The following is an 18194-nucleotide window of genomic DNA, read 5'->3' as shown; positions in this document are numbered from 1 at the left end:
TGAGCACAGCATTGCACAAGCGTCTTCCCTCCCGCAGCCCCAGGCCAATGCCCTGCCTATACAGCGCATGGAGCGGTCCGGACACTGCCCCTGAGACAGGCCGGTCGCGGCACTCATGCAGCCATCGGGCTCTGCCCCACGGGCTAAAGGAGCAGCCCAGCCCGCCGTGGTTTGCAGTGGCAGCCTGGCCCCGGGCGGCCGACCAGGCAAGACCCAGTTCTGGAGCCAAAACGGGGTTGGGGGGGCAGGTCCGTATTGAAAGTGCCATGAAAAATAGACCGAGTCCCACCACACAAGTCCAGGGAATAATCGTACCCCCCCAAACCCCTTCCAAGGCCCCGGTCCCTGTGAAGAAGGTCTGGGCCTTACACTGATTTGGTTGGGTGGGGGGACCATATTTACAGCCCTGGGGCTGGCCCTCCCATGGGCGTCAAACCGTCCCCCCCCCCCCCCCCCTTTACATGTGTGTGTTTAAACGTTCGCTGTGCGGGCGTCCCATCGTGGTTGGGGGCGGGGGGGGGCAGCAGCCCTGCCAGCGCCCATGCCAGCAAAGCCAGAGGGCACACAGGCCAGAGCCGCTTGGTTTTTCGTCCCCCCGCCATCAGAAAAAGGCGGGGGGGGGGGGGGGCCCCGCAGTGCTCAGCCTTTGCCAGCAGGTGGGGGTGGCGTGTAGCTGTAACTCGCCGGCGCCAGCCCAGGCCCCTGGCCACCAGTCGGGGGGGGCTCTCTGAGCAGCAGGCCCAGAGGCGCCCACAAGGCGCCCCCCCCCCCAAATCCAGGCAGGATGCAACACACACACACACACACACACACACACTCTCCAGCATGCAACACACACACACACACACACACTCTCCAGCAAAGCGTGAGGGCCCGGGGGGGGGGCCCTAGGCCTGTCTCTGGCCCTGGGCCGTGGCCAGTGCTGTGAGTCCGGCGCCCGGCTCCAGCGCCCCCAACGCTGCTTTTCAAGGGACAAACAACGACCCCCAGTTGCAGCCCTCCCCACATCCCCTCTTCCCTCACACGAGGGCTGGGGGGGGCTGAAGCCACCTGCCTGAAGCCCAGCAGGGGCTGTGAGGTTTAGAGCTGCCGGGGGCCACGCTTCGTACAGCCCCGCCTAGCCGGCCCCGCAGGTTCGGGGCCCCTACAGCCTTCAGGGCCCCACCTGGCGCTCGCCCCGCCACTGACCCCCCGGCGGGCATCGCCAGCCCAGCTGCCTAGTGTTTGCACGCGCGGACACACGCATGGCTGTGCATGGAGCATCGCCAGCCCCGAGCAGTCACAACTCACCGGTCGGGACGCTCCCTCCCCCCCCGGCGTGTGAGATTTTTTTTCCCCCTCTCACGGATCTTTGCCACCCTCGCTGTCCTTCACCTCGGGGGGGGGGGGGGGGCCACTGGCTCCTATCCTCGTGGGAGTGGGGGGGATTTGCCAGGCCACCCCTCGCTATACCCCCCCCCAGCTCACTAGGAAAAGGGGCTGCCCCACTTGCACGCCCTCCCCCCCCCCCCAATATTCCCCTTCACAGCCTCCTACCCATCACATCCAGTGAAACCATTTCAGCTATTTCTGGGAGGTTCAGGGGGGGTTCCTGCCACTCCCCCCCCCCCCCCCCCCCCGGGAGGGACCCCGTTCCTGTCCCTGCTGCTTGCCCTGCAGCTGGAGAAGCTCCTCTCTCTCAGCGCACGAGCCGTGGCCAAACTCAGAGCGGCCCAAGAAGCCCCAAGCCGGGTGAGAAAGTCACAAGCGCTGGCGTGGCTGGGTGCGTCCTGGCTGTGCTCACGCTGGATCAATGAGGCAGGTGGCCCCGGCCGGGCTGCTGGCTCCCTTCTCAGTCTGGGGGTCCTAGTCCCTGCCTGTCACTGTGTTATAGTGCCTCCCCCACCCCCTTCACGGCTCCTAACGCCCCAAGGCCTCGTCACAGGCATCTTACCTAGACTCAGCTCCCCCATCCTAAGCAGCGCCTGTTGGCCACCGTTTCCGCCTGCTGCCGTTCCTATTAATGTCAGTGCGACAGCTCCCACCCCAGGGCCTTTAAAAGTCCCATGTTATTGACCGACCCCTGCCTGTCCCACACTGTCCCACCCTGCCAGGGCTGCAGAGACCTGGGTCCTGCCGTGCCAGCCAGCAGAGATCTGGAGTGGGGCTAAACAGCTCAGTCAGCACAGCGCATCAGGGACCTGTGGGGTCGGGAGGGGGCCGCCGTGGGGCCTACGGGCCAGTCCAGTCCCCTGCACTCAAGGCTAAGCAATAACTTGACCCGGCCTGGCACAATCTGGCAAAACCCTGCTGAACTGGGACTCGCTTATTTCAGGTCGGCAAGATCCGCGTAGGTCTGGAATCTCTCCAGGATCATGCCCCAGTGTCGGGGACGCCTGACGGCCTCTGCTGGTGGCCAGGCAGAGTGAGGCTACAAGCTCCCGCCTCACTTAGCCGGACCCGAGCACCTGCAGCGCATCGCTAGGTCCTGAGAGAGAGGCTTGTCCTACAGGGCCCCGGTTTGCTCCTGGCTTTGTGGGGTCGGCCCTGGTGTGTTAGGTAAGTGCAGCCCGTGCCCGCTCAGTGTGGCCCGCTGTTCCCCCCCTTGTGGCACCCAGGCCAGCTAATGACCGAGGCGTTTGCCACAGACCTGGCTGAGACGCCTGTGGCTGTCAGTTCACGCAGTAGAGACTCAGACGCGCAGGTTCAGTCCCAGCCGCCGGCGACCGGGTCTGTCAGTGCTACACACACACACACACACACACACCCCTGGGGGGGGGGGGTGCTCTGCAAAGAGCGTGTCATGGCCCTGAGCCGCAGAACACCCACCTCACCCTTCGGTTATTACTTGTCTTTGCCTTCAACGAGAACAAGCGGGCGTCTCTTTGCTCTCAGTCTGATAACCAGCCTCACTCCGTTAAAGCAGGGGTGCCCCCCCCGTTCCCCGCCCCCCGCCCCACCCCACGCCAGCCATAAACAGATATAATCCTTATAAACGCAGCTAATGATAACTGCACTAAATTCCATCAGTAATAATAACCAGTTATTTTCACCTGAGTAAGAAGCTAAGCCTTCCCTGGCGCAGCCGCCACCGCACACCCCGTGTGGCCCCCCACCTTGTCCCATCCCTCATGGACTGGGCGTAACGGACGCAGGCCCGGTGGGTTGGCCGGGGCTTCTCTAGGCCCCCACTGGCACGGGACTGCTCCCTCTCTGGCCGGGCGCTTGGCCGGCGTGGGCCTGCTCCTCCACTCTGGCCAGCACAGCGCTCAGGGGGGGGGTTAAATGACCTCAATCTTGCTGAAGCCCCATGGACCCCCTGTAATTTTTGGTCCCACCCCCCCTGGTTGGGAACCGTTGCTCTAAAGCAGCAGAGGAGCGGGCCGCTTCCATCGCTAACGATGAGGGACCCGTGTAGACCTCCATGAATGGCAGTGGATATCCCATTGAGGGCACAGGACAATCCAGGGGTGCATGTGGCTTTCACGTAGCACGTACCGTTCCATGTGAGCACTATTGTGTGTTTGGTATCTTGTGGTCACGTTTAGCATCGTTCACGGGCAAAGACGCCGCTGGCCAGGACTGGCACAGACTGCCAATCAAGCGCCTGTAATAGGCCATGTCCTTGGCGCCGTGTTGTTCCTGGCGACTGTATTAGAGAGACTAGGGGGGGTAAGAAAATATCCTTTATTGGCCCAGACTGAGGGAGACGCGCTTCCAAGCGCACAGGGCGCTCTTCTGCAGGCCTGTGATAGCCGGAACAAACCTTGTGGAATTCAGATCAACTTCACTGAATTAAGCTAAGCCTTATGGGATTCGGGATAACACCTTTGGGAGTTCATTGCATTAAAATGCAGTTGGGTATGTTACGGTGGCCTTGCATGTACTGTCTCTAGGAGGGAGGGAGGAGGCTAATGTAGCTCCCCCCTTATCACCCCTTTGAAGCCAACCCCCCCGGAGAGGTGCACATCTATTAGTTCAAACTGCATTCTTCAGGGACGGACGGACAAAGAAAGGGCTGATGGACAATTAACCTGGTTTTAAACTGGCTCAGGGCCTTCTTCTTGAGCCAACAATTGGACAGACCCTCGGTGCATGGAGGGCTCCAACGATCAGGGCAGAGTTGGAAGGACTGGACCTACTGAGCCCCCATCATGTTGAAGCTGAAGCTGTGCTGAACACATAACGACGCGGGGGCAGGGCCTTGAAGAGGACGGCTCCTGCCAGAGTCCAGGCCAGGCTTGAGGTTAAGGCTGGGAAGCTCATTAGCACGTGTGCAGGTGCTTTTATTGCTGTCAGATGTTTCCTCTGTAATGCTTTCCCCATAAGAATGAAGTAGGCTTGCAGAGGAAGGAAGTGCTGTGAGGTCACTTGTGACTGCAGCAACGACTCCTGTTAACCATCGCTGCCCAGAAGGCCAGCAGCCATCCTCAGACAGCCGGGCTCTGCTGGGAAGAACACCAGGAAGGCAGGGACTGTGCAGAGCATCAGGGGTCTCCACCCAGAAAGGCAAGGGCTGGAAAGCTGGAAGCATGACGGTGGAGGCCCTTGCTGGGCCACTAAAGGGAAGTACAGGTGGGCATCCCGAACTCTGACAAAGCCCCTCTCCTTTTGCCGTTTCTCTTCCTCCCCCTCTTCTTTCTTTCTCTGTATTTCTCTCTCCATTCCTTTGGGCTGTATTTTCTTCCCTGCGGGAGCTCCCAACTACCACCCTCTGTGGCCTTCACTCCTCCTCTTCCCCCGTCCAGCTGCTAAAATGATCACTTTGGAAATGCTGCCCTTTAACGTCACCCTTACGCTTTGGAGTGAACATCTCAGTGCAAGTCCCGATGGCAGAGATGTGCACACTTCTCAGAGCTATTGTTAAGGCTGCCTGCACGCTCGCTGCTTTGGGTGACACTTGGTTCGTACGGGGAAGAGCAAGGGCCAAAGACTTCTCTGTATTAAAGAGGAGAGCAGAAGTGGCATAAGCCGTGTGCACTGAATAAATGCATTAGGCAGGCTGGCTAACCTATACCACGGCTCTAACGCTATACAACCAGGATCAATCTTTAATAAATGAAATAATAATAATAATAATAATAATAGACTACAGTCTCCTTGAAGCCTGTTGTGTCCAATGATTACAATTCCCGTAGGACAAAACGGACTGGGCCAGTGTTTATGTGTGATGCATTGGGCAAAAACACATGTCCTATTAATAGAGGTGGGAAAAAAGATGACATTTTTTGGCATCCCGTTTCATTTATTCCAACTTTATGCAGTTCAGATTTTCCAAAAGAGAAAGAAAGAAAGCATCATGATTTCTAAACAAAACAAAAAAGCACGAACTGCAGACAAGAGCTGATGCTCAGTAGGTTTACGTGAAAAGCAGAACAAATCCCCTTGGATGTTAACAGAAAACAGGTAGCACCAATTTTTACAATGGCTAGGTTTTGCGTGCACACACACACACACACACACACAAATACACAAAAAGAGATGACTCCTGCCCCTCCCTTTTTTGTCTCCTTTGTACTTCATCTCACAGATTGGTGAGTTGGGGAGTTAATTTCAGAGAGCAGTTCCCATGCTGGGGGTTCTCTTTGTGTCGTTTGCTGTTGGAATGTGAAAGCTGGATTCCCTTCCAGGAAAAAGAAAAATCATTTTTCTGTTCATATTAACAACCCCAAACCTGGGTGCGATTTTTTTCCCCTTGATGCTTCTTTTGTCCATCATAGATCAGCATCGCATTTAAGAAGAGTCTGCAGCTGTTTTTGGCAACTCATCTTTGTGTGTGTGTTCAAGTGCAGGTGATACGGCACTGGTACTAGTATTCTCATTAACTGCAAACTAGATCCCCCAAAAAGTACATTGCATGGGGCAGAAAATATTCACAGAGCAAAAGAACAAATGTTAAGCCTGGTCTCACTTCGTATCCCAGGACAGCACTCTTGGATTTGCCAAGCAGGGCGTCAGTTCAACTACTATATAGCAAGGAAGAGAACAGAAAGTCTAAGCCCAGAAGTGTGTTACATTGTCAGGCAGATCGAAGTTCAGGTCATACAACCTCCCTTCATTGCAGCTGGTAACAGTGTGCCCACTTTCGTCCAGACTGAGCCCCTCTCCCAGTTCTATGATGCATACAACATGCATGGCTCAGCTACACCAGTGGATTGTTTTACTGTTTAGGCTGCTCACACACAGAGTCATTGAACCGCCACACGTGTCCCCACGGAGCAGACACTGTCACCTGAACCTTCTTCCAAAGCCACTAACCCATCTTCTGGGTGCCTGTCCGGCAGAGCCATTGCTGGCTCCAGCCATCTAGTCAGACTCCCGGTGAGCAGTCCGCACGCTTTGCCATAGCTTTTAAATCCCATTTCTTTCCTTTCAACTAGTCACCACCTTAGAAACTATACAAACTTCCACGCAGGAGCTGCTTCTTTTCTGCCTGCTGCACAAGTTACTCAGAGGAGTTCAACACAAAGTGTTGTGGTAGAGGTGCCTTATCTTTCTCTTTGAATATATTTTTAAAAAAATCCAAGAATTACTCGAAGTGTAAAGACCTGCAAATGTCATCTGTAGGAAAAGAGAATCTCATTGCTGCTTCTCAGCTTTTGTGTGTTTCATGTAGAAACAAATCAAGTGTGAAGTAAGGGCAGAGAGACATCAGCTGTTCCTGGGAACTGATCTTCCAGTGCAACATCACCTACAGCTCCTAGAATTGTTTTTATTACATCTATACAAGAGAGAAAGAAAGAGCGTGTGTGTGTATGCGTGTGTGTGTGTCACAAAGCACTACGTAGATACTGCACTGTACTTACAAAACGTGTGTGCTGAATGGCTGACGTTCCATGCCACATTCGAGGGATGTTGACAGCCACCTGGGAGTGCGGGTTTTAGATGGGTTTTTGCTATTTAGAAAAAGAGAGAGAGAGTCCCTGGATCGTTACCCTACGTTTACAAGAGCCCCCCTCTCTCTGCAATTTCACTCTGGTTCCTTCACCTAAAACGGAGGGGCTGATCTTGTGAAATACTGAGCACCTGCCCTTAAATGAAATGGCAGGTGCTCAGCACCTCTCAGGATCAAGCCCTTAATTACAACCTCATCCGTAAGGCTCCTATCTCCAAGAAGTGCGATTGCCCAGCAGCTCCCAGGATTGGGTCTTTAAGATTTAGGTTATGACTCGGGGCCTGATCCTGAGAGATTCTGAGCACTACCCACTCCCAGGGACGTCTCCGAGAACTGACAGGGCTCTGCACCTCTGGGGATGTTCCCCAGGCGGAACGCATGGGGCTGGCTGTACACTCTCAATTCCTTTCTCTCTCCCATGCCTCCCTGGAGGAGGGTGAGTCGAGCTGTGCACTGGCGTGGTCCAGCTGGGAAATGCAGGAATTCTTCTCCTTTCCTCCCCCACCACAACCCGCTTCATGATCACACAGAACCAGCAGCCTGGCACCAGGGCCAGGTGGGCAGGACTCGAGCAGGAGGTGATGTGTATTATTTACATTCTTTGGTCTTTGGGGGCAAAGATTTTCATCCATCTGGTTTTGAACTTTATCCTGCAGGCTCTCTGGAGACATGGGGGGAGCTCAGGACTCTACATTCACGAGGGCTGCCTGGTTTTCACCTGTGCCTCCGGCGTAAACCCTGTTCCCTTGCACTACGCTACTGCTTTCTGTGGTGGGGCCAGCGGGCTGCAGGTGACCCTGGAGACACACGAATACCTAGCACGCTGCAGCGTGGGCCGCGCCGACGGAAGACAAAGCTTTGTTTCTCATTTACTTTACAGGAAAGACAAAAGGAAAGCGATTGCTGCCCCTTCCCCTTGCAACCCACCCCGCATCCCCGTCCTTCCCCAAGGGGCTGAAGGCAAGAGAACAAGGGCCCAGGCAGTGCACAAAGCCGGTCTCTTTCGGAACATAAATAGACATGCTGAAACCCATGTAAAATCCAGCCCTGTCTCCAGTGAGCAGGAACGCGTCCATCTACTGCATGCGCAGGGCGTGTGCTCCCCGGTCCTCTTGTTCGTGTGCTGTGTAGAAGAGGTGGCACTCCGGGTCTCCACGGATGGTGGGCGCTCCCTGGATCACTTTCCCAGTGTTGGGGTTCACACACCAGCACTCTCCCCGCTGACCATTCACAGACATCTTGCACTGGGGGGGAAGGGGGGGATGGAAACGGTTACTGGGTGGAAGAGACAATGAACAGCAAATTGCTTCAGGGCCCGCGTGCCGGAGACTTGGCCTCCAGCTGAAGGATGAAATCAGAAGCCTGGTAAGAAACTGAGACAGGCTCTTCTGCTTTGAGGGAACCATCTTACACTAATACTAATTAACACTGCAGTTTGCAGTCCACCCCGCAGACAGATGCTGACTCCTCCAGGTCAGGGGCAGTTTGGAACCCAGCTGTCAGATGGACCCAGGGCAGAGCTAGGAGTTTGGGGCACGTCTCAATCTGACTTCCCCAAAGCCAGAGGATGCTTGGAGATGGGGCTTTTGTTCCGGCCCATCTCTAATGAACATCTTCTGTCTTTGCTGGAATAGCTTTCCTCTTGAGAGAAAGACCGGTGCACACACACATGCACACTGCAATGCAGCCACCTCTGGGGTGGAGAATGGCAGCTGGCACACTGCACATTGGTGAAGAAGCACCGGCCAAGGGCACCAGTCAAACAATGCTCTTACAAAAAGGGCCATGGGATCTTTAGCGTCTATGCAGAGCAGACAGGGCAAAATGTCCCTGTCCTGATCCTTGCTCAATGTAAACCACTGCCACCCACATCCCTGAGATTTCTGGAGGGCCAAGAAGCAGCACAACACCCCCTTAGTGCCAATTCTGCTGCAGAGCGAGCAGCACCCTGTGGGGCCCAGTGTCCTTAGCAGCATGGGAAGCTGACTGCCCCAGCGTCTGAGTACAGAGGAAGAGGGAATATTTCTCGGCTCCTGCAACTCTCTGGCTCCCTGTCCCTGCCCGGAGAGGGCTCCACGCAGCAGGCCCAGGCCCTGCCCTGTGTGGCAACACCCCCAAGATAAAAGCTGTGGAGAGCAGCACCAGGAGCCCATGGGGACTGGCACTGTCAGCACTATGGCAGAGAGCTTCGTTCCAAAAGACGTGGAGTTTGTGTGCACATTACAGCTGAACTTTCTGCAGCTGAACTAAGGGACCAAACACAGGGAGTCCCTCGTGCGAGGTCCCCCGCTCCTGAGTGCTGGGACACATCCGCACAGGAGGGCCCGGAAATGCTTTTGTTGGCAATCAGGCTTGCGAACACAGGGCAGCAAAGAAAAAGGAGCTGACCCCAGGGCCCTTGGCTCTGGAAACGCCGATGGAGGGAAAGTGCCCTTTATGGTGCCCTTGGACTGCTGGGTCAGAGGCAGCCCGAGGACAGCCACGAGCAGGGCTCCAGGCTGGGCGGTGAAAGGCTTTCCCGAAGGAGCTACGCTCTCCGGGTCGAGCTCCGTAACAGCGCTAATAATGCCACGCGGCCTTTCCCTTCCCAAGACCCCAAAGCACTTTGCAAGCAAGAGCAAGTGAGCCTTGCATTGTCCCTGCTTGGTAGGCCACCTGTACTGATGGGGAAACTGAGGCCCAGAGGGAGGGAGGGACTTGCCCAGGGCCACACAGCGAGTCTGTGGCAGACCCAGGAATGGAACCCAGCACCATGCACTAACTGCAGGGCTAACCTTCCCCAGGCACAGGCTCTGATTTGGGCCAACTGTCGAGTGGTGTTCAACTCGCCCTCCTCACCACGCAGCAGTGAGAGGGCTTGTGGACGTTCACAACCAACACCCTGCAGGCGCCGAGGGCCCCATCCCGCAGCCCTTCCTCTCACGCGAGGCCCCTCCCTGGAGTCCGTCGGGCTGCACCGTTCACATGAGTGAGGGCTGCCCAGGTAGGTGTTTGGAGAGCGGTTTTCCAGCGCGCTCCACGTTATCCGAACCGTGCTTTCACGGGCGTCCGTGGGACTGCGCTAGGAGAAAGGCCAGGCCCGTGCGGACTGCAGGTGAAAATCACACCCTGGTCCTTGTTAAAACGGTCAGGTTCATGGGCAGCAGTGGGCTGATGAGCACATGCAGCAGCTTAATTAATTATCTTCCTCTACGCAGGGCTGTATCCAGCCTCCCTTTTGGGAAGGTACACTTCTCCCGCAGTCTCCAGCCAGTCCTCCTGCGGGCGCGCCCCGCTGGCCAGAGGAGACGCACTCAGTCATGAAATGTGAACAAGAGGTGCTGACGTGGGCCACGATTTTGTTCACATTCTGGGAAAGGTCCAGACTGGGCCGGGGCCCCGGGGCCTGTTGTGTCAGCCTTGTTGTGTCAGCCTTGTTGTGTCAGCCCACCGCTCAGCTGCGACACCTTTCGAGAGGCTGCCCCTGCAACGCACTGAAACCAAAGGCAAAGCCCCGACTGACTTCACGGAGGCAGGATCACACCTCATTTGGCTCAGTCTTGCAAGGAGCCGAGCGTCTCCGGCAAAGGCCGGGGTCTCTCGGTTCCCATTACAATCACTGACAGCAGGATCTGCCCAGAATCGCCAGCGAGAAATCCTCCCCAAGGGACTGGTCCATTGGCAGCCCCCGAGCATGGGGGGCCAGAGTGGAGCAGCTAGCCTTTCTCGCAGCTCTTTTATCGCTAGGGAGTTTGGGGGCAGGATTCACAAGACTGTGGCTCTTTCCAGTATCTAACCATTTGTCCCGTAGCGCAAAGTCCTAGCCATTTCCCAGCCACGCTCTCCACTCAGAAATCTTTAGAGAGGCTTTTCCTTCAGGATGCAAGTGAAACCTGTACTGCATGAGGGTTATTCAACAGCCTAGATTCCTTTAGACAGATAATCCCTTGAAGGGGAATTAGCCAACTTCATGGGGTGTGGTCATTCCAAGATAATTACAGCCCTGGAGATCAAGATGAGCCATGTGCCTCTTCATAGCCCCAAGGGGAAGGGGTTGAGATTATCTCAGAGCCACCACACCCATCTGTCATGTTCACATCTACAGTGGCCAGTGGAGATCTCAGATCAACAGGGGAGTGGAGAAGAGAAAGTGAATGATCAGCTGGCCTTACCAGAACATTGGGAAATGTCTTCTGAAGGCATCTCATGGGTATGGGTCATGGGGAGACAATTGAGGGAATGACATGAACGTCCAGGTGCAATCCAAAGTGCTTATACAGATCAGTCCTACATGATCTGGATCCTGGCTGCATACGAGACACCTTTCTCTCAAAATGCACCAGCCTGGCAGTTGTGATGAGGTGGGCCGCTTACTAGATTTGACCTTCTGGGGACCAAACATTCTCCAGAGAGGAAGCAGGGCTGTGCGGTTTGCTCTCCCTGTTGGTATGACAGTGCTGCTGACAGTTTGTTGACCTAGAGGGTATGGTGTAAAGCTCACTGCAGGTTTTGGCAGGGCCTGGAGGGAACGTTGTCAGGCCATTCTAGTTACAAGGAAGATACTGCAATGATAGACAGGACAAGAGCACAAAGCAACAGATACAATGGAGGGATTGATTTTGGGGGAGAATGGGAGACTAAAAGGTTCATCTTTCCTGTGCCAAGTCAAACGTGTGTAAGTGTTGAACTCTGCAGTAAAAGAACAGCACATCTAAAACACACATCTAAGTAATTATCAAACTATGCTGCTAGGATTAAGGAGCCGGAGGAGTTGATTTATGAGGGAAGATCAAAAGGAGTTAATGTGTGTAGCCTGTAAGTGAGAACTAAGTGGTGTCTGATAACCTCTTTTATAAGGCTAGGAAGGGCATAAACTCTGAAGAGGAAGAATAATTATTGAAGATAAAAGGTTATAAACGCGAAGGTCTGGGATGAAAAGAAGAAGGAAGTTAAGGCTGAATATCAGGAGAAACTTTCTGGCAGTCAAAGTTGGGAGGCTGTGGGATAGTCTCCTAAAGGAAGGGGTGAGAGCTCAGTTGCTCTGGACTTTTAAAAAGAGCCTGCACAAAACCCTACAGAATAATCCTGCATTGGGCCCTGGAGAAAGATTAGCTGTGACCAACTAAAGCTCTCCTGGCTTCTAGAAAGGCAGAGTAAGAAGACAGTCGATGTCCCTATCTCCTACTTAGACGTATGGCCTGGCCTCTACGGTTATGATGAGGCGCTACATGCTAGGACCTGCGATCTCCAAGGGAAGCGTCTCTGTATGCAAGGTGAGGGCTGGTGTGAGCTGCACCTTTGTACATTCACGTCCCCCAATGCAGGAACGGCTGAACATTGACCTCAAAGCAACGTTAAAACAATCACACCCGAAGAAAGGCGCAAGCTGGCGGCTGCCCACACGCGGAGCCAGCCCAGCCACGCTCCACCCTTGCCTGTTTGAGATTGTAAAAGCCTTGCTTGTCGCAGTTGGGGATGTGCAGAGAGTAGAGGTGCTCCAGCGGGCCCCGTTCATCTGGCAGACGCATGGTTGAGATGCGTTCCAAGACCTGATCCAGTTCCAGCTGACAGGGGGTCTGGAAAAGGCCAAGAAAGCAGAAAATCAGGGAAACAGCAGGTTTCAGCTAAAACAAAAGAGAGGACAAACCCTTTCCCCTTTCTCTGACGTATGCGGGGTGAGGTCAAGGCCCCTGGCAGCCACCTTGCAGGAAGAGGTATCGTTTCAAACTCTCGCTCAACACAGCCTTCAGGTTAGTCTCAACGGTCAAAGAAAAAAAAAATCCCTTTAGAAGCACCAGGGAGCGTTTACCAGCCCAGCTGATATTCCCTATCGGGGCCTTCTGTCAAGGTCGTCAGATCTTCAAACTGGGCCCCCCAAACTCTGTGACACACAGGCAGCTTGTGCCGAGTTCCAGGGCACTATACTGGCATGTACACTGACATAGAGCAACCGAGCCTGCATACACAGCCATCCGAATGTTAGTCTTTGCTTGTATTTCCCCTGCTCGATTAACAGAAACTGCCAGGAGGTGGGTTTTACGAGCAATAAAATACCCACAGCAACAGCTTTGTCTTTAAGCCAGTCTTACTGGGGAGAGAAGATGGGGTGGGGCGCACTTCGCATCTACAGAAGTTCCAGCGCTTTACAAACATTACTGCAGCAGGCTGCGATTTTCAGTGGGACTTAAAGTTGAGTGAAATGCCCAACTCCTGCTGAATCTCAGCGGGATTTAGGTGCCTAACACTCTTAAGCACTTTAAAAATTAGGCCTCCATGGGGTATCATCATCCCCATTTTACAGATGAGGAAACTGAGGCACACAGACTGGAAAGGGACTTGCCTATGGTTAAGCAGTGGCAGAGCGGGGAATAGATCACCACTAAGCCAGCGTCCCAAGCCACAAGCACATACGTCTTCCCCGCAGAGGGTGGACACAGGCTGCATTTTCTCATTAGCTGTCGAGCTGTTGCCGCTCACTTCCGATTGACCCGTGATATCATCTTCTATTACCCACTTGTTATATTTTCAAACAAGCACCTTCCTGCTCTCTTCCAGGCAGCCCTTCATGCGCGGGAAAAGCTCCCTGTAAACGTCCACAAAGCTACTTCTTTCAAATCCCCCGCTAAAACTCTCCCTTTGTTGTGATGCTTTTAACCTGACAACGGTTAGGCTAGTGGTGTGCTGAGACCACTGCCTATCCTCTCGTTGTTTCCTAGGCTCCCCTGTTTGTCCGTCTGTCTCCATCTGTTGTCTCTTGTATTATACTTAGATTAGAAGCTCTTTGGGGCAGGGACTGACTTTTTGTTCCGTCCGTACAGCACCTAGCACAGGGGGGTCTTTGGTGCTGCTTGGGGCTGGGAGCGGCATGGCTCTGGCCAGGGTGCCGCTAGGCCCACATGGGAGAGGGGCAGGGCTGGGAAGAGGGAGCAGGCCGGTCAAAATGTGTCGGCGGGCTGGATGCGGCCCGTGGGCCATAGTTTGAGGACTCCTGATTCAGAACATCCATTGCCAGGTGGGGGGACTGTCACGGGGGTGGGTGCAACCGAATGCACCCCTGTATTCGCATGCTGTACACACTGTTGTAATAATCTTTGTACAAAATATACCTTCTGCAGTATCGTTTGAAAACTAATAACGCACTGGTCAATAATACCACGGCAAGGTGTATGTAACAACATTACACATGCAGTTATGAACACCAGCTGAAATCGTGACTGACGTGGAGAGTGGGGAAACCTGATTCTCAAAGACAAAGGACAAGCTGATACCCCAGGTTGGGTGTCACCTACTACATGGGCAAGGAAAGAGGGCAGGAACCAACCGATCTGCATCTTAAACTACGTCTACACTATAGCTTATGTCGGCATAAATCATGTCACACGGGGCGGGGGGTGTGAATAAATCTCTGCCCTGAGTGATATAAATAACACCAACGTAAGCGCTGGGGTGGATGGCCCTATGTCGGTGGGCGAACTCATCCCACCACCAGCTCCTGCCACTCGCCGGGGCTGGCGTAGTGAAGTCGCTACATACGCCTCTCTCCGAACACTCTGCATTCGCCCCCTGCGTGGAAGGAAGGGCTCCAGTCGAATGAAGGGTAACGCTGTGTAACCCTCTTTTCTTTTTCTGGGGTTCAGCCAAAACCTCTATTGCTGTACTTCCAGCAGCTGCTCTGAGTGGACATGGACATTCCCCCAGACAAGGGGGTATAGAGGCTTGAGGCCTGCCCACAAGCAGTTGCTATTTCAGCATACTCGCGAGAGCGCAGGAAGCTAGGCACCGTGCTCAGCAGCTGTTCTGAAGCCGGTGTGGAAGTTTTTACTAAAGGCCGACGTTCCCGCACGTACACGCAGACACCTCGGTGAGAAGCGGGCGGCCGTGTTGAGCACCAGTCAGACTTCCTCAGAACCAGCCAGCCCAGCCCTGCAGTGAGAAGGTAGAACTGGCAAAGATAATCCAGACTGAATCTGGGCACTGGACAGCAGTCTAGGTTCCTGTCATTTTACAGGTTAGCTGGACCTCATTGGCCTGCAGCAGTTATATGTTACGTTACACATATGTGATATGTAAACTCCTCAGTTCTAAGAAGGAATAAGTCATTTTTATTGCAATGGGTTATAGTTAAAGGGAGAGGAAAGTTTGCTACTTGCCTAAAAGGCTGCTGCCTTCCTCTTGTTATTCTAAGACGCAATCTTAGAATGAAGTAAGTGGGGCAGAGGTATTTGAGTGAATATATATATTGTTGAGACACAAGGCATGGCCCTGTGTCCTGACTGGTAGTACACCCGTAGGAGCCAGCCCAGCCCTGGAGGGAAAAGACAGAGCTGCCAGAGGTAATCCAGACTGAATCTGTGGATTGGATCTCAATGCCGTCTCCTGCAATTTTACGGAACTCAGTGGGATAGAAACAGGGAAACACTATGATGGAGAAATCACAGACTGCGGGACAAATGTCTTTGCGAGTTGCATCACATCATTGAGCTGAAGACGCTATGTGAATCTAACAGCTACAGCAATGGCCTGGGTTTTTTTTATTTGAAGCTGTGTATATACTCAATATCCTAGCTGCTGAAACAACTGGTTATATGGTACAACTAAATGTTTTATCCAGTTGACAATATAACATCTAGGTGAGCCTATGTGAAAGTAGAAGATCTCTGACTGTCAGAAGTCCCAATCCTTGTACTTAAGTGTATATATATAAATATATTAGGGTTTAGGCCCTGTATTATATTCTTCATTTTAAAGGAAAAAAAACAATTCTCTAGTTAGTGCTGTTAGTCTAGCTAGCGTGCATGGTAACAGCTGTGCTGTAACGGTTTCATCTTTGGAATCTTATTCAGCAAAAAAAAAAAAAAAAAAGAAACTGCTAGTTGTGTGTGTGTAGCTTTATGATGGTAAAGACGGGTACTTGATTCCTAAGAAGGATGAATGTGAATCCTATTATAATTGCTGCTTTTCATATTTCGAATGTTCCTATAAAAAGTCCAGCACTCGTGTCTTGCAAGGACATGAATTCATGGTCTGTGCAGACATCTTAAGTCAGATAGAGACGTTCTGTAACACAGAACTGGTAAGTAACTCGACTTACCTCCCCGCTATGTAGTTACATGGCAACCTTGCCCCATGTGGCACTGGAGGAGAATCTAATCAGACTGTATTTCTTTTAAGATGCTCCAGTGATTCTTCCCTGGGGCCTCCCTCTTTGGGTTCCTGGGTAGTTCCAAGGGCCATTATACAGGGGATCTCCGGCTCCACGATTTCCCACAGCCCCTGCTAATCAACTGCATGTTTCCATTGCTTGGCACAGCCTGCAATGTGCTGCCTCTCTTTCCCTTTTTTACCTCCTCTTGGATCTTTAAAATGCAAGGCCACCTGCGCGGAGCGAGCTCCCCAGTTCCCTCCCATAGTCCCAGAGCACAATCGCTGCGGAGCCAGTCTGAAAACAAAGCTAAGGCTCTACTTTGCCAGACTATGTCAAAAACTTTGAGGGACTCGAACTCTATTTGGTGCAAGGCCACGCAGAGCTGGCAGGAGCCAACCAGACCAGCGTTTCTAGCAGTGATGGTCACAGAGAAGGTGAGGAAGGCCCCTTGTGACTTGGTTGCTCCAGGATGATCCGAAAGATGTGAGCACAGCACAGGAGCGGCCAGTAGACTGGAAAATATCAAAACCTGAATTAGAAAGGTCCCAGCTGGAGGGAGCAGAGATTGCATCAGATTCTCCCTTCTGCCTGATGAACTAAAGCAATAAGTGAGCTAACGGAGATCCAGGATCATTAAGGGCCAAATCCTCTTTCCTGCACCCAGCCAGCACACCCAGTTTGGGATAGGGGAACTGGCTGAGGATCAGGGGATTGAAACTTGATTCTTCACTCTCAAGTCTCAGGAACAGGCGCACACACACACACACAAATGCTGCACACCCTGCTATGCGGGTGGGAGACTAACAGTGGATCTGCATATCAATGGATCTGCTGGCTTTGTCTTCACTCCTCCTCAAGCCCATCCTCAAGCGCCCTGCCCAGTGGGGTGGAAGGCGTCCCAGAGGGTCTGGGCTTTACAGCGCACAGGAAGTGTCGGTAGCAAAACTGCACCAGTTCCGCCAGGCTCAGAGCCTCTGCACCCCCCCAGTGGTGAGCAGGGATTTACCCCTCACAAAATGTGTGTGGTAGCTGTAAAGGGACACTAACATAGCTAGGCACCGCAAGTTGGGGTTTGATTAGTAAGAGATGGAGCATTTCTGGACCCTACTAGGAGTAGAAATGTTTTCATCGTCCTACCCACCACTCGAAACAAAGGGCCCCATTCCACCGTAAAGAGGACACAAAACTGGCATAATTGGCACCTGGCTAACATCCCCAGGACCAAGGCAGGGTAGCGGTGTCAAACAAAAGCCCTGTACAGAGGTGTGCTGAAGGAGTCTCCTGGGTTGGGAAGGGAGCACGTCGACGGTGAGAGGGGCAGTGGATGGAATGCTTTGCCCTTGGAACTGTTCTAGTTTACACGCTGGCTCCCGGACCTGCCCAGACCCCGAGAGATGGAAAGGCAGCAGCATTGTCACCTTTGCCCCTGTCCAGTGGTTGTGAATTCTCTGCTGTGCCCCTCCGCTGCACTCGGGGCTGGATTTAAACCAACGTTCTCCTTGCCGTGTTGGACGCCCCAACCCACTGCCCTCGGTCTACTACAGCGGATGCCACTCAAGTCTCAGCGCCACCACCTGCAGCTCGTCGATTCACGGCGGCAATTAAATATTTGTAATGAAAGCTTAAATTCTGCAGGAATCAGCAGTTTACACCCCTGCTTTTCGCCGCCGTCTCTCTGTGTGTGTTTATATCAGCAGGCCTGCACGTTGCAGCAGGATTTCTCTGGGCTTCTCCCAACCACCCTCCGCCCTAGGGGCAGGATTTCCCCTCTGCTTGCCATACACAAGTCCAAAGGTTTGGGTGGATTTAAATCAGCTTCTCCTGAAACAAAGCCTGCTGGAATGCTAAACCATGCGTGAGAGGTGGCCGCCAGAAACCCTTTCCCCTGCTTCTCCTGTTCTGCACTGATTTCCCTTTGAGAAGGTGGCAGCTCACCCAGTGGCCAGCTTTTCCTTTATTCCCTCAAGCGCCACACAATTTACATTTCTACCCGACCGGGGGCAGGGTGGACTAGAAAGGATTTTCCTGACAACGCGGTCCAGCAGCTATATCTAAACTGTCCACTAGAGGGATGAAATGGCCACTTGTCAAGATCCTCCGGGACACATCCTCATGCACGGGAAAGGGGATTAGAGAGGAATCCTCTCCTGCCAGGCGGCAGAGTATAGGCAGAGCTGCTTATCAGAAGCTACTTTA

General features: G+C 53.4%; 1 protein-coding gene across 1 annotated transcript in view; it reads right to left on the bottom strand.

Moving 5' to 3' along the window:
* Positions 1 to 5203: 5203 nt before the first annotated feature.
* IGFBP2 (insulin like growth factor binding protein 2) overlaps positions 5204 to 18194 on the bottom strand; it is an 88056-nt gene continuing 75065 nt past the window's right edge. Inside the window, 2 exon segments of the mRNA XM_067570049.1 lie at positions 5204 to 8118; positions 12289 to 12429. Coding sequence (XP_067426150.1) covers positions 7951 to 8118; positions 12289 to 12429 — 309 coding nt within the window. The 3' untranslated portion in view covers positions 5204 to 7950.

This window comes from Emydura macquarii, unplaced genomic scaffold (genome assembly GCF_026122565.2).
Source record: "Emydura macquarii macquarii isolate MOO-44397 ecotype Brisbane River unplaced genomic scaffold, CSIRO-AGI_Emac_v2 contig_2988, whole genome shotgun sequence".
Taxonomy (NCBI): domain Eukaryota; kingdom Metazoa; phylum Chordata; order Testudines; family Chelidae; genus Emydura; species Emydura macquarii.
Note: the sequence above shows the minus strand (reverse complement) of the source record. Positions and strands in the feature narration are given on the sequence as shown.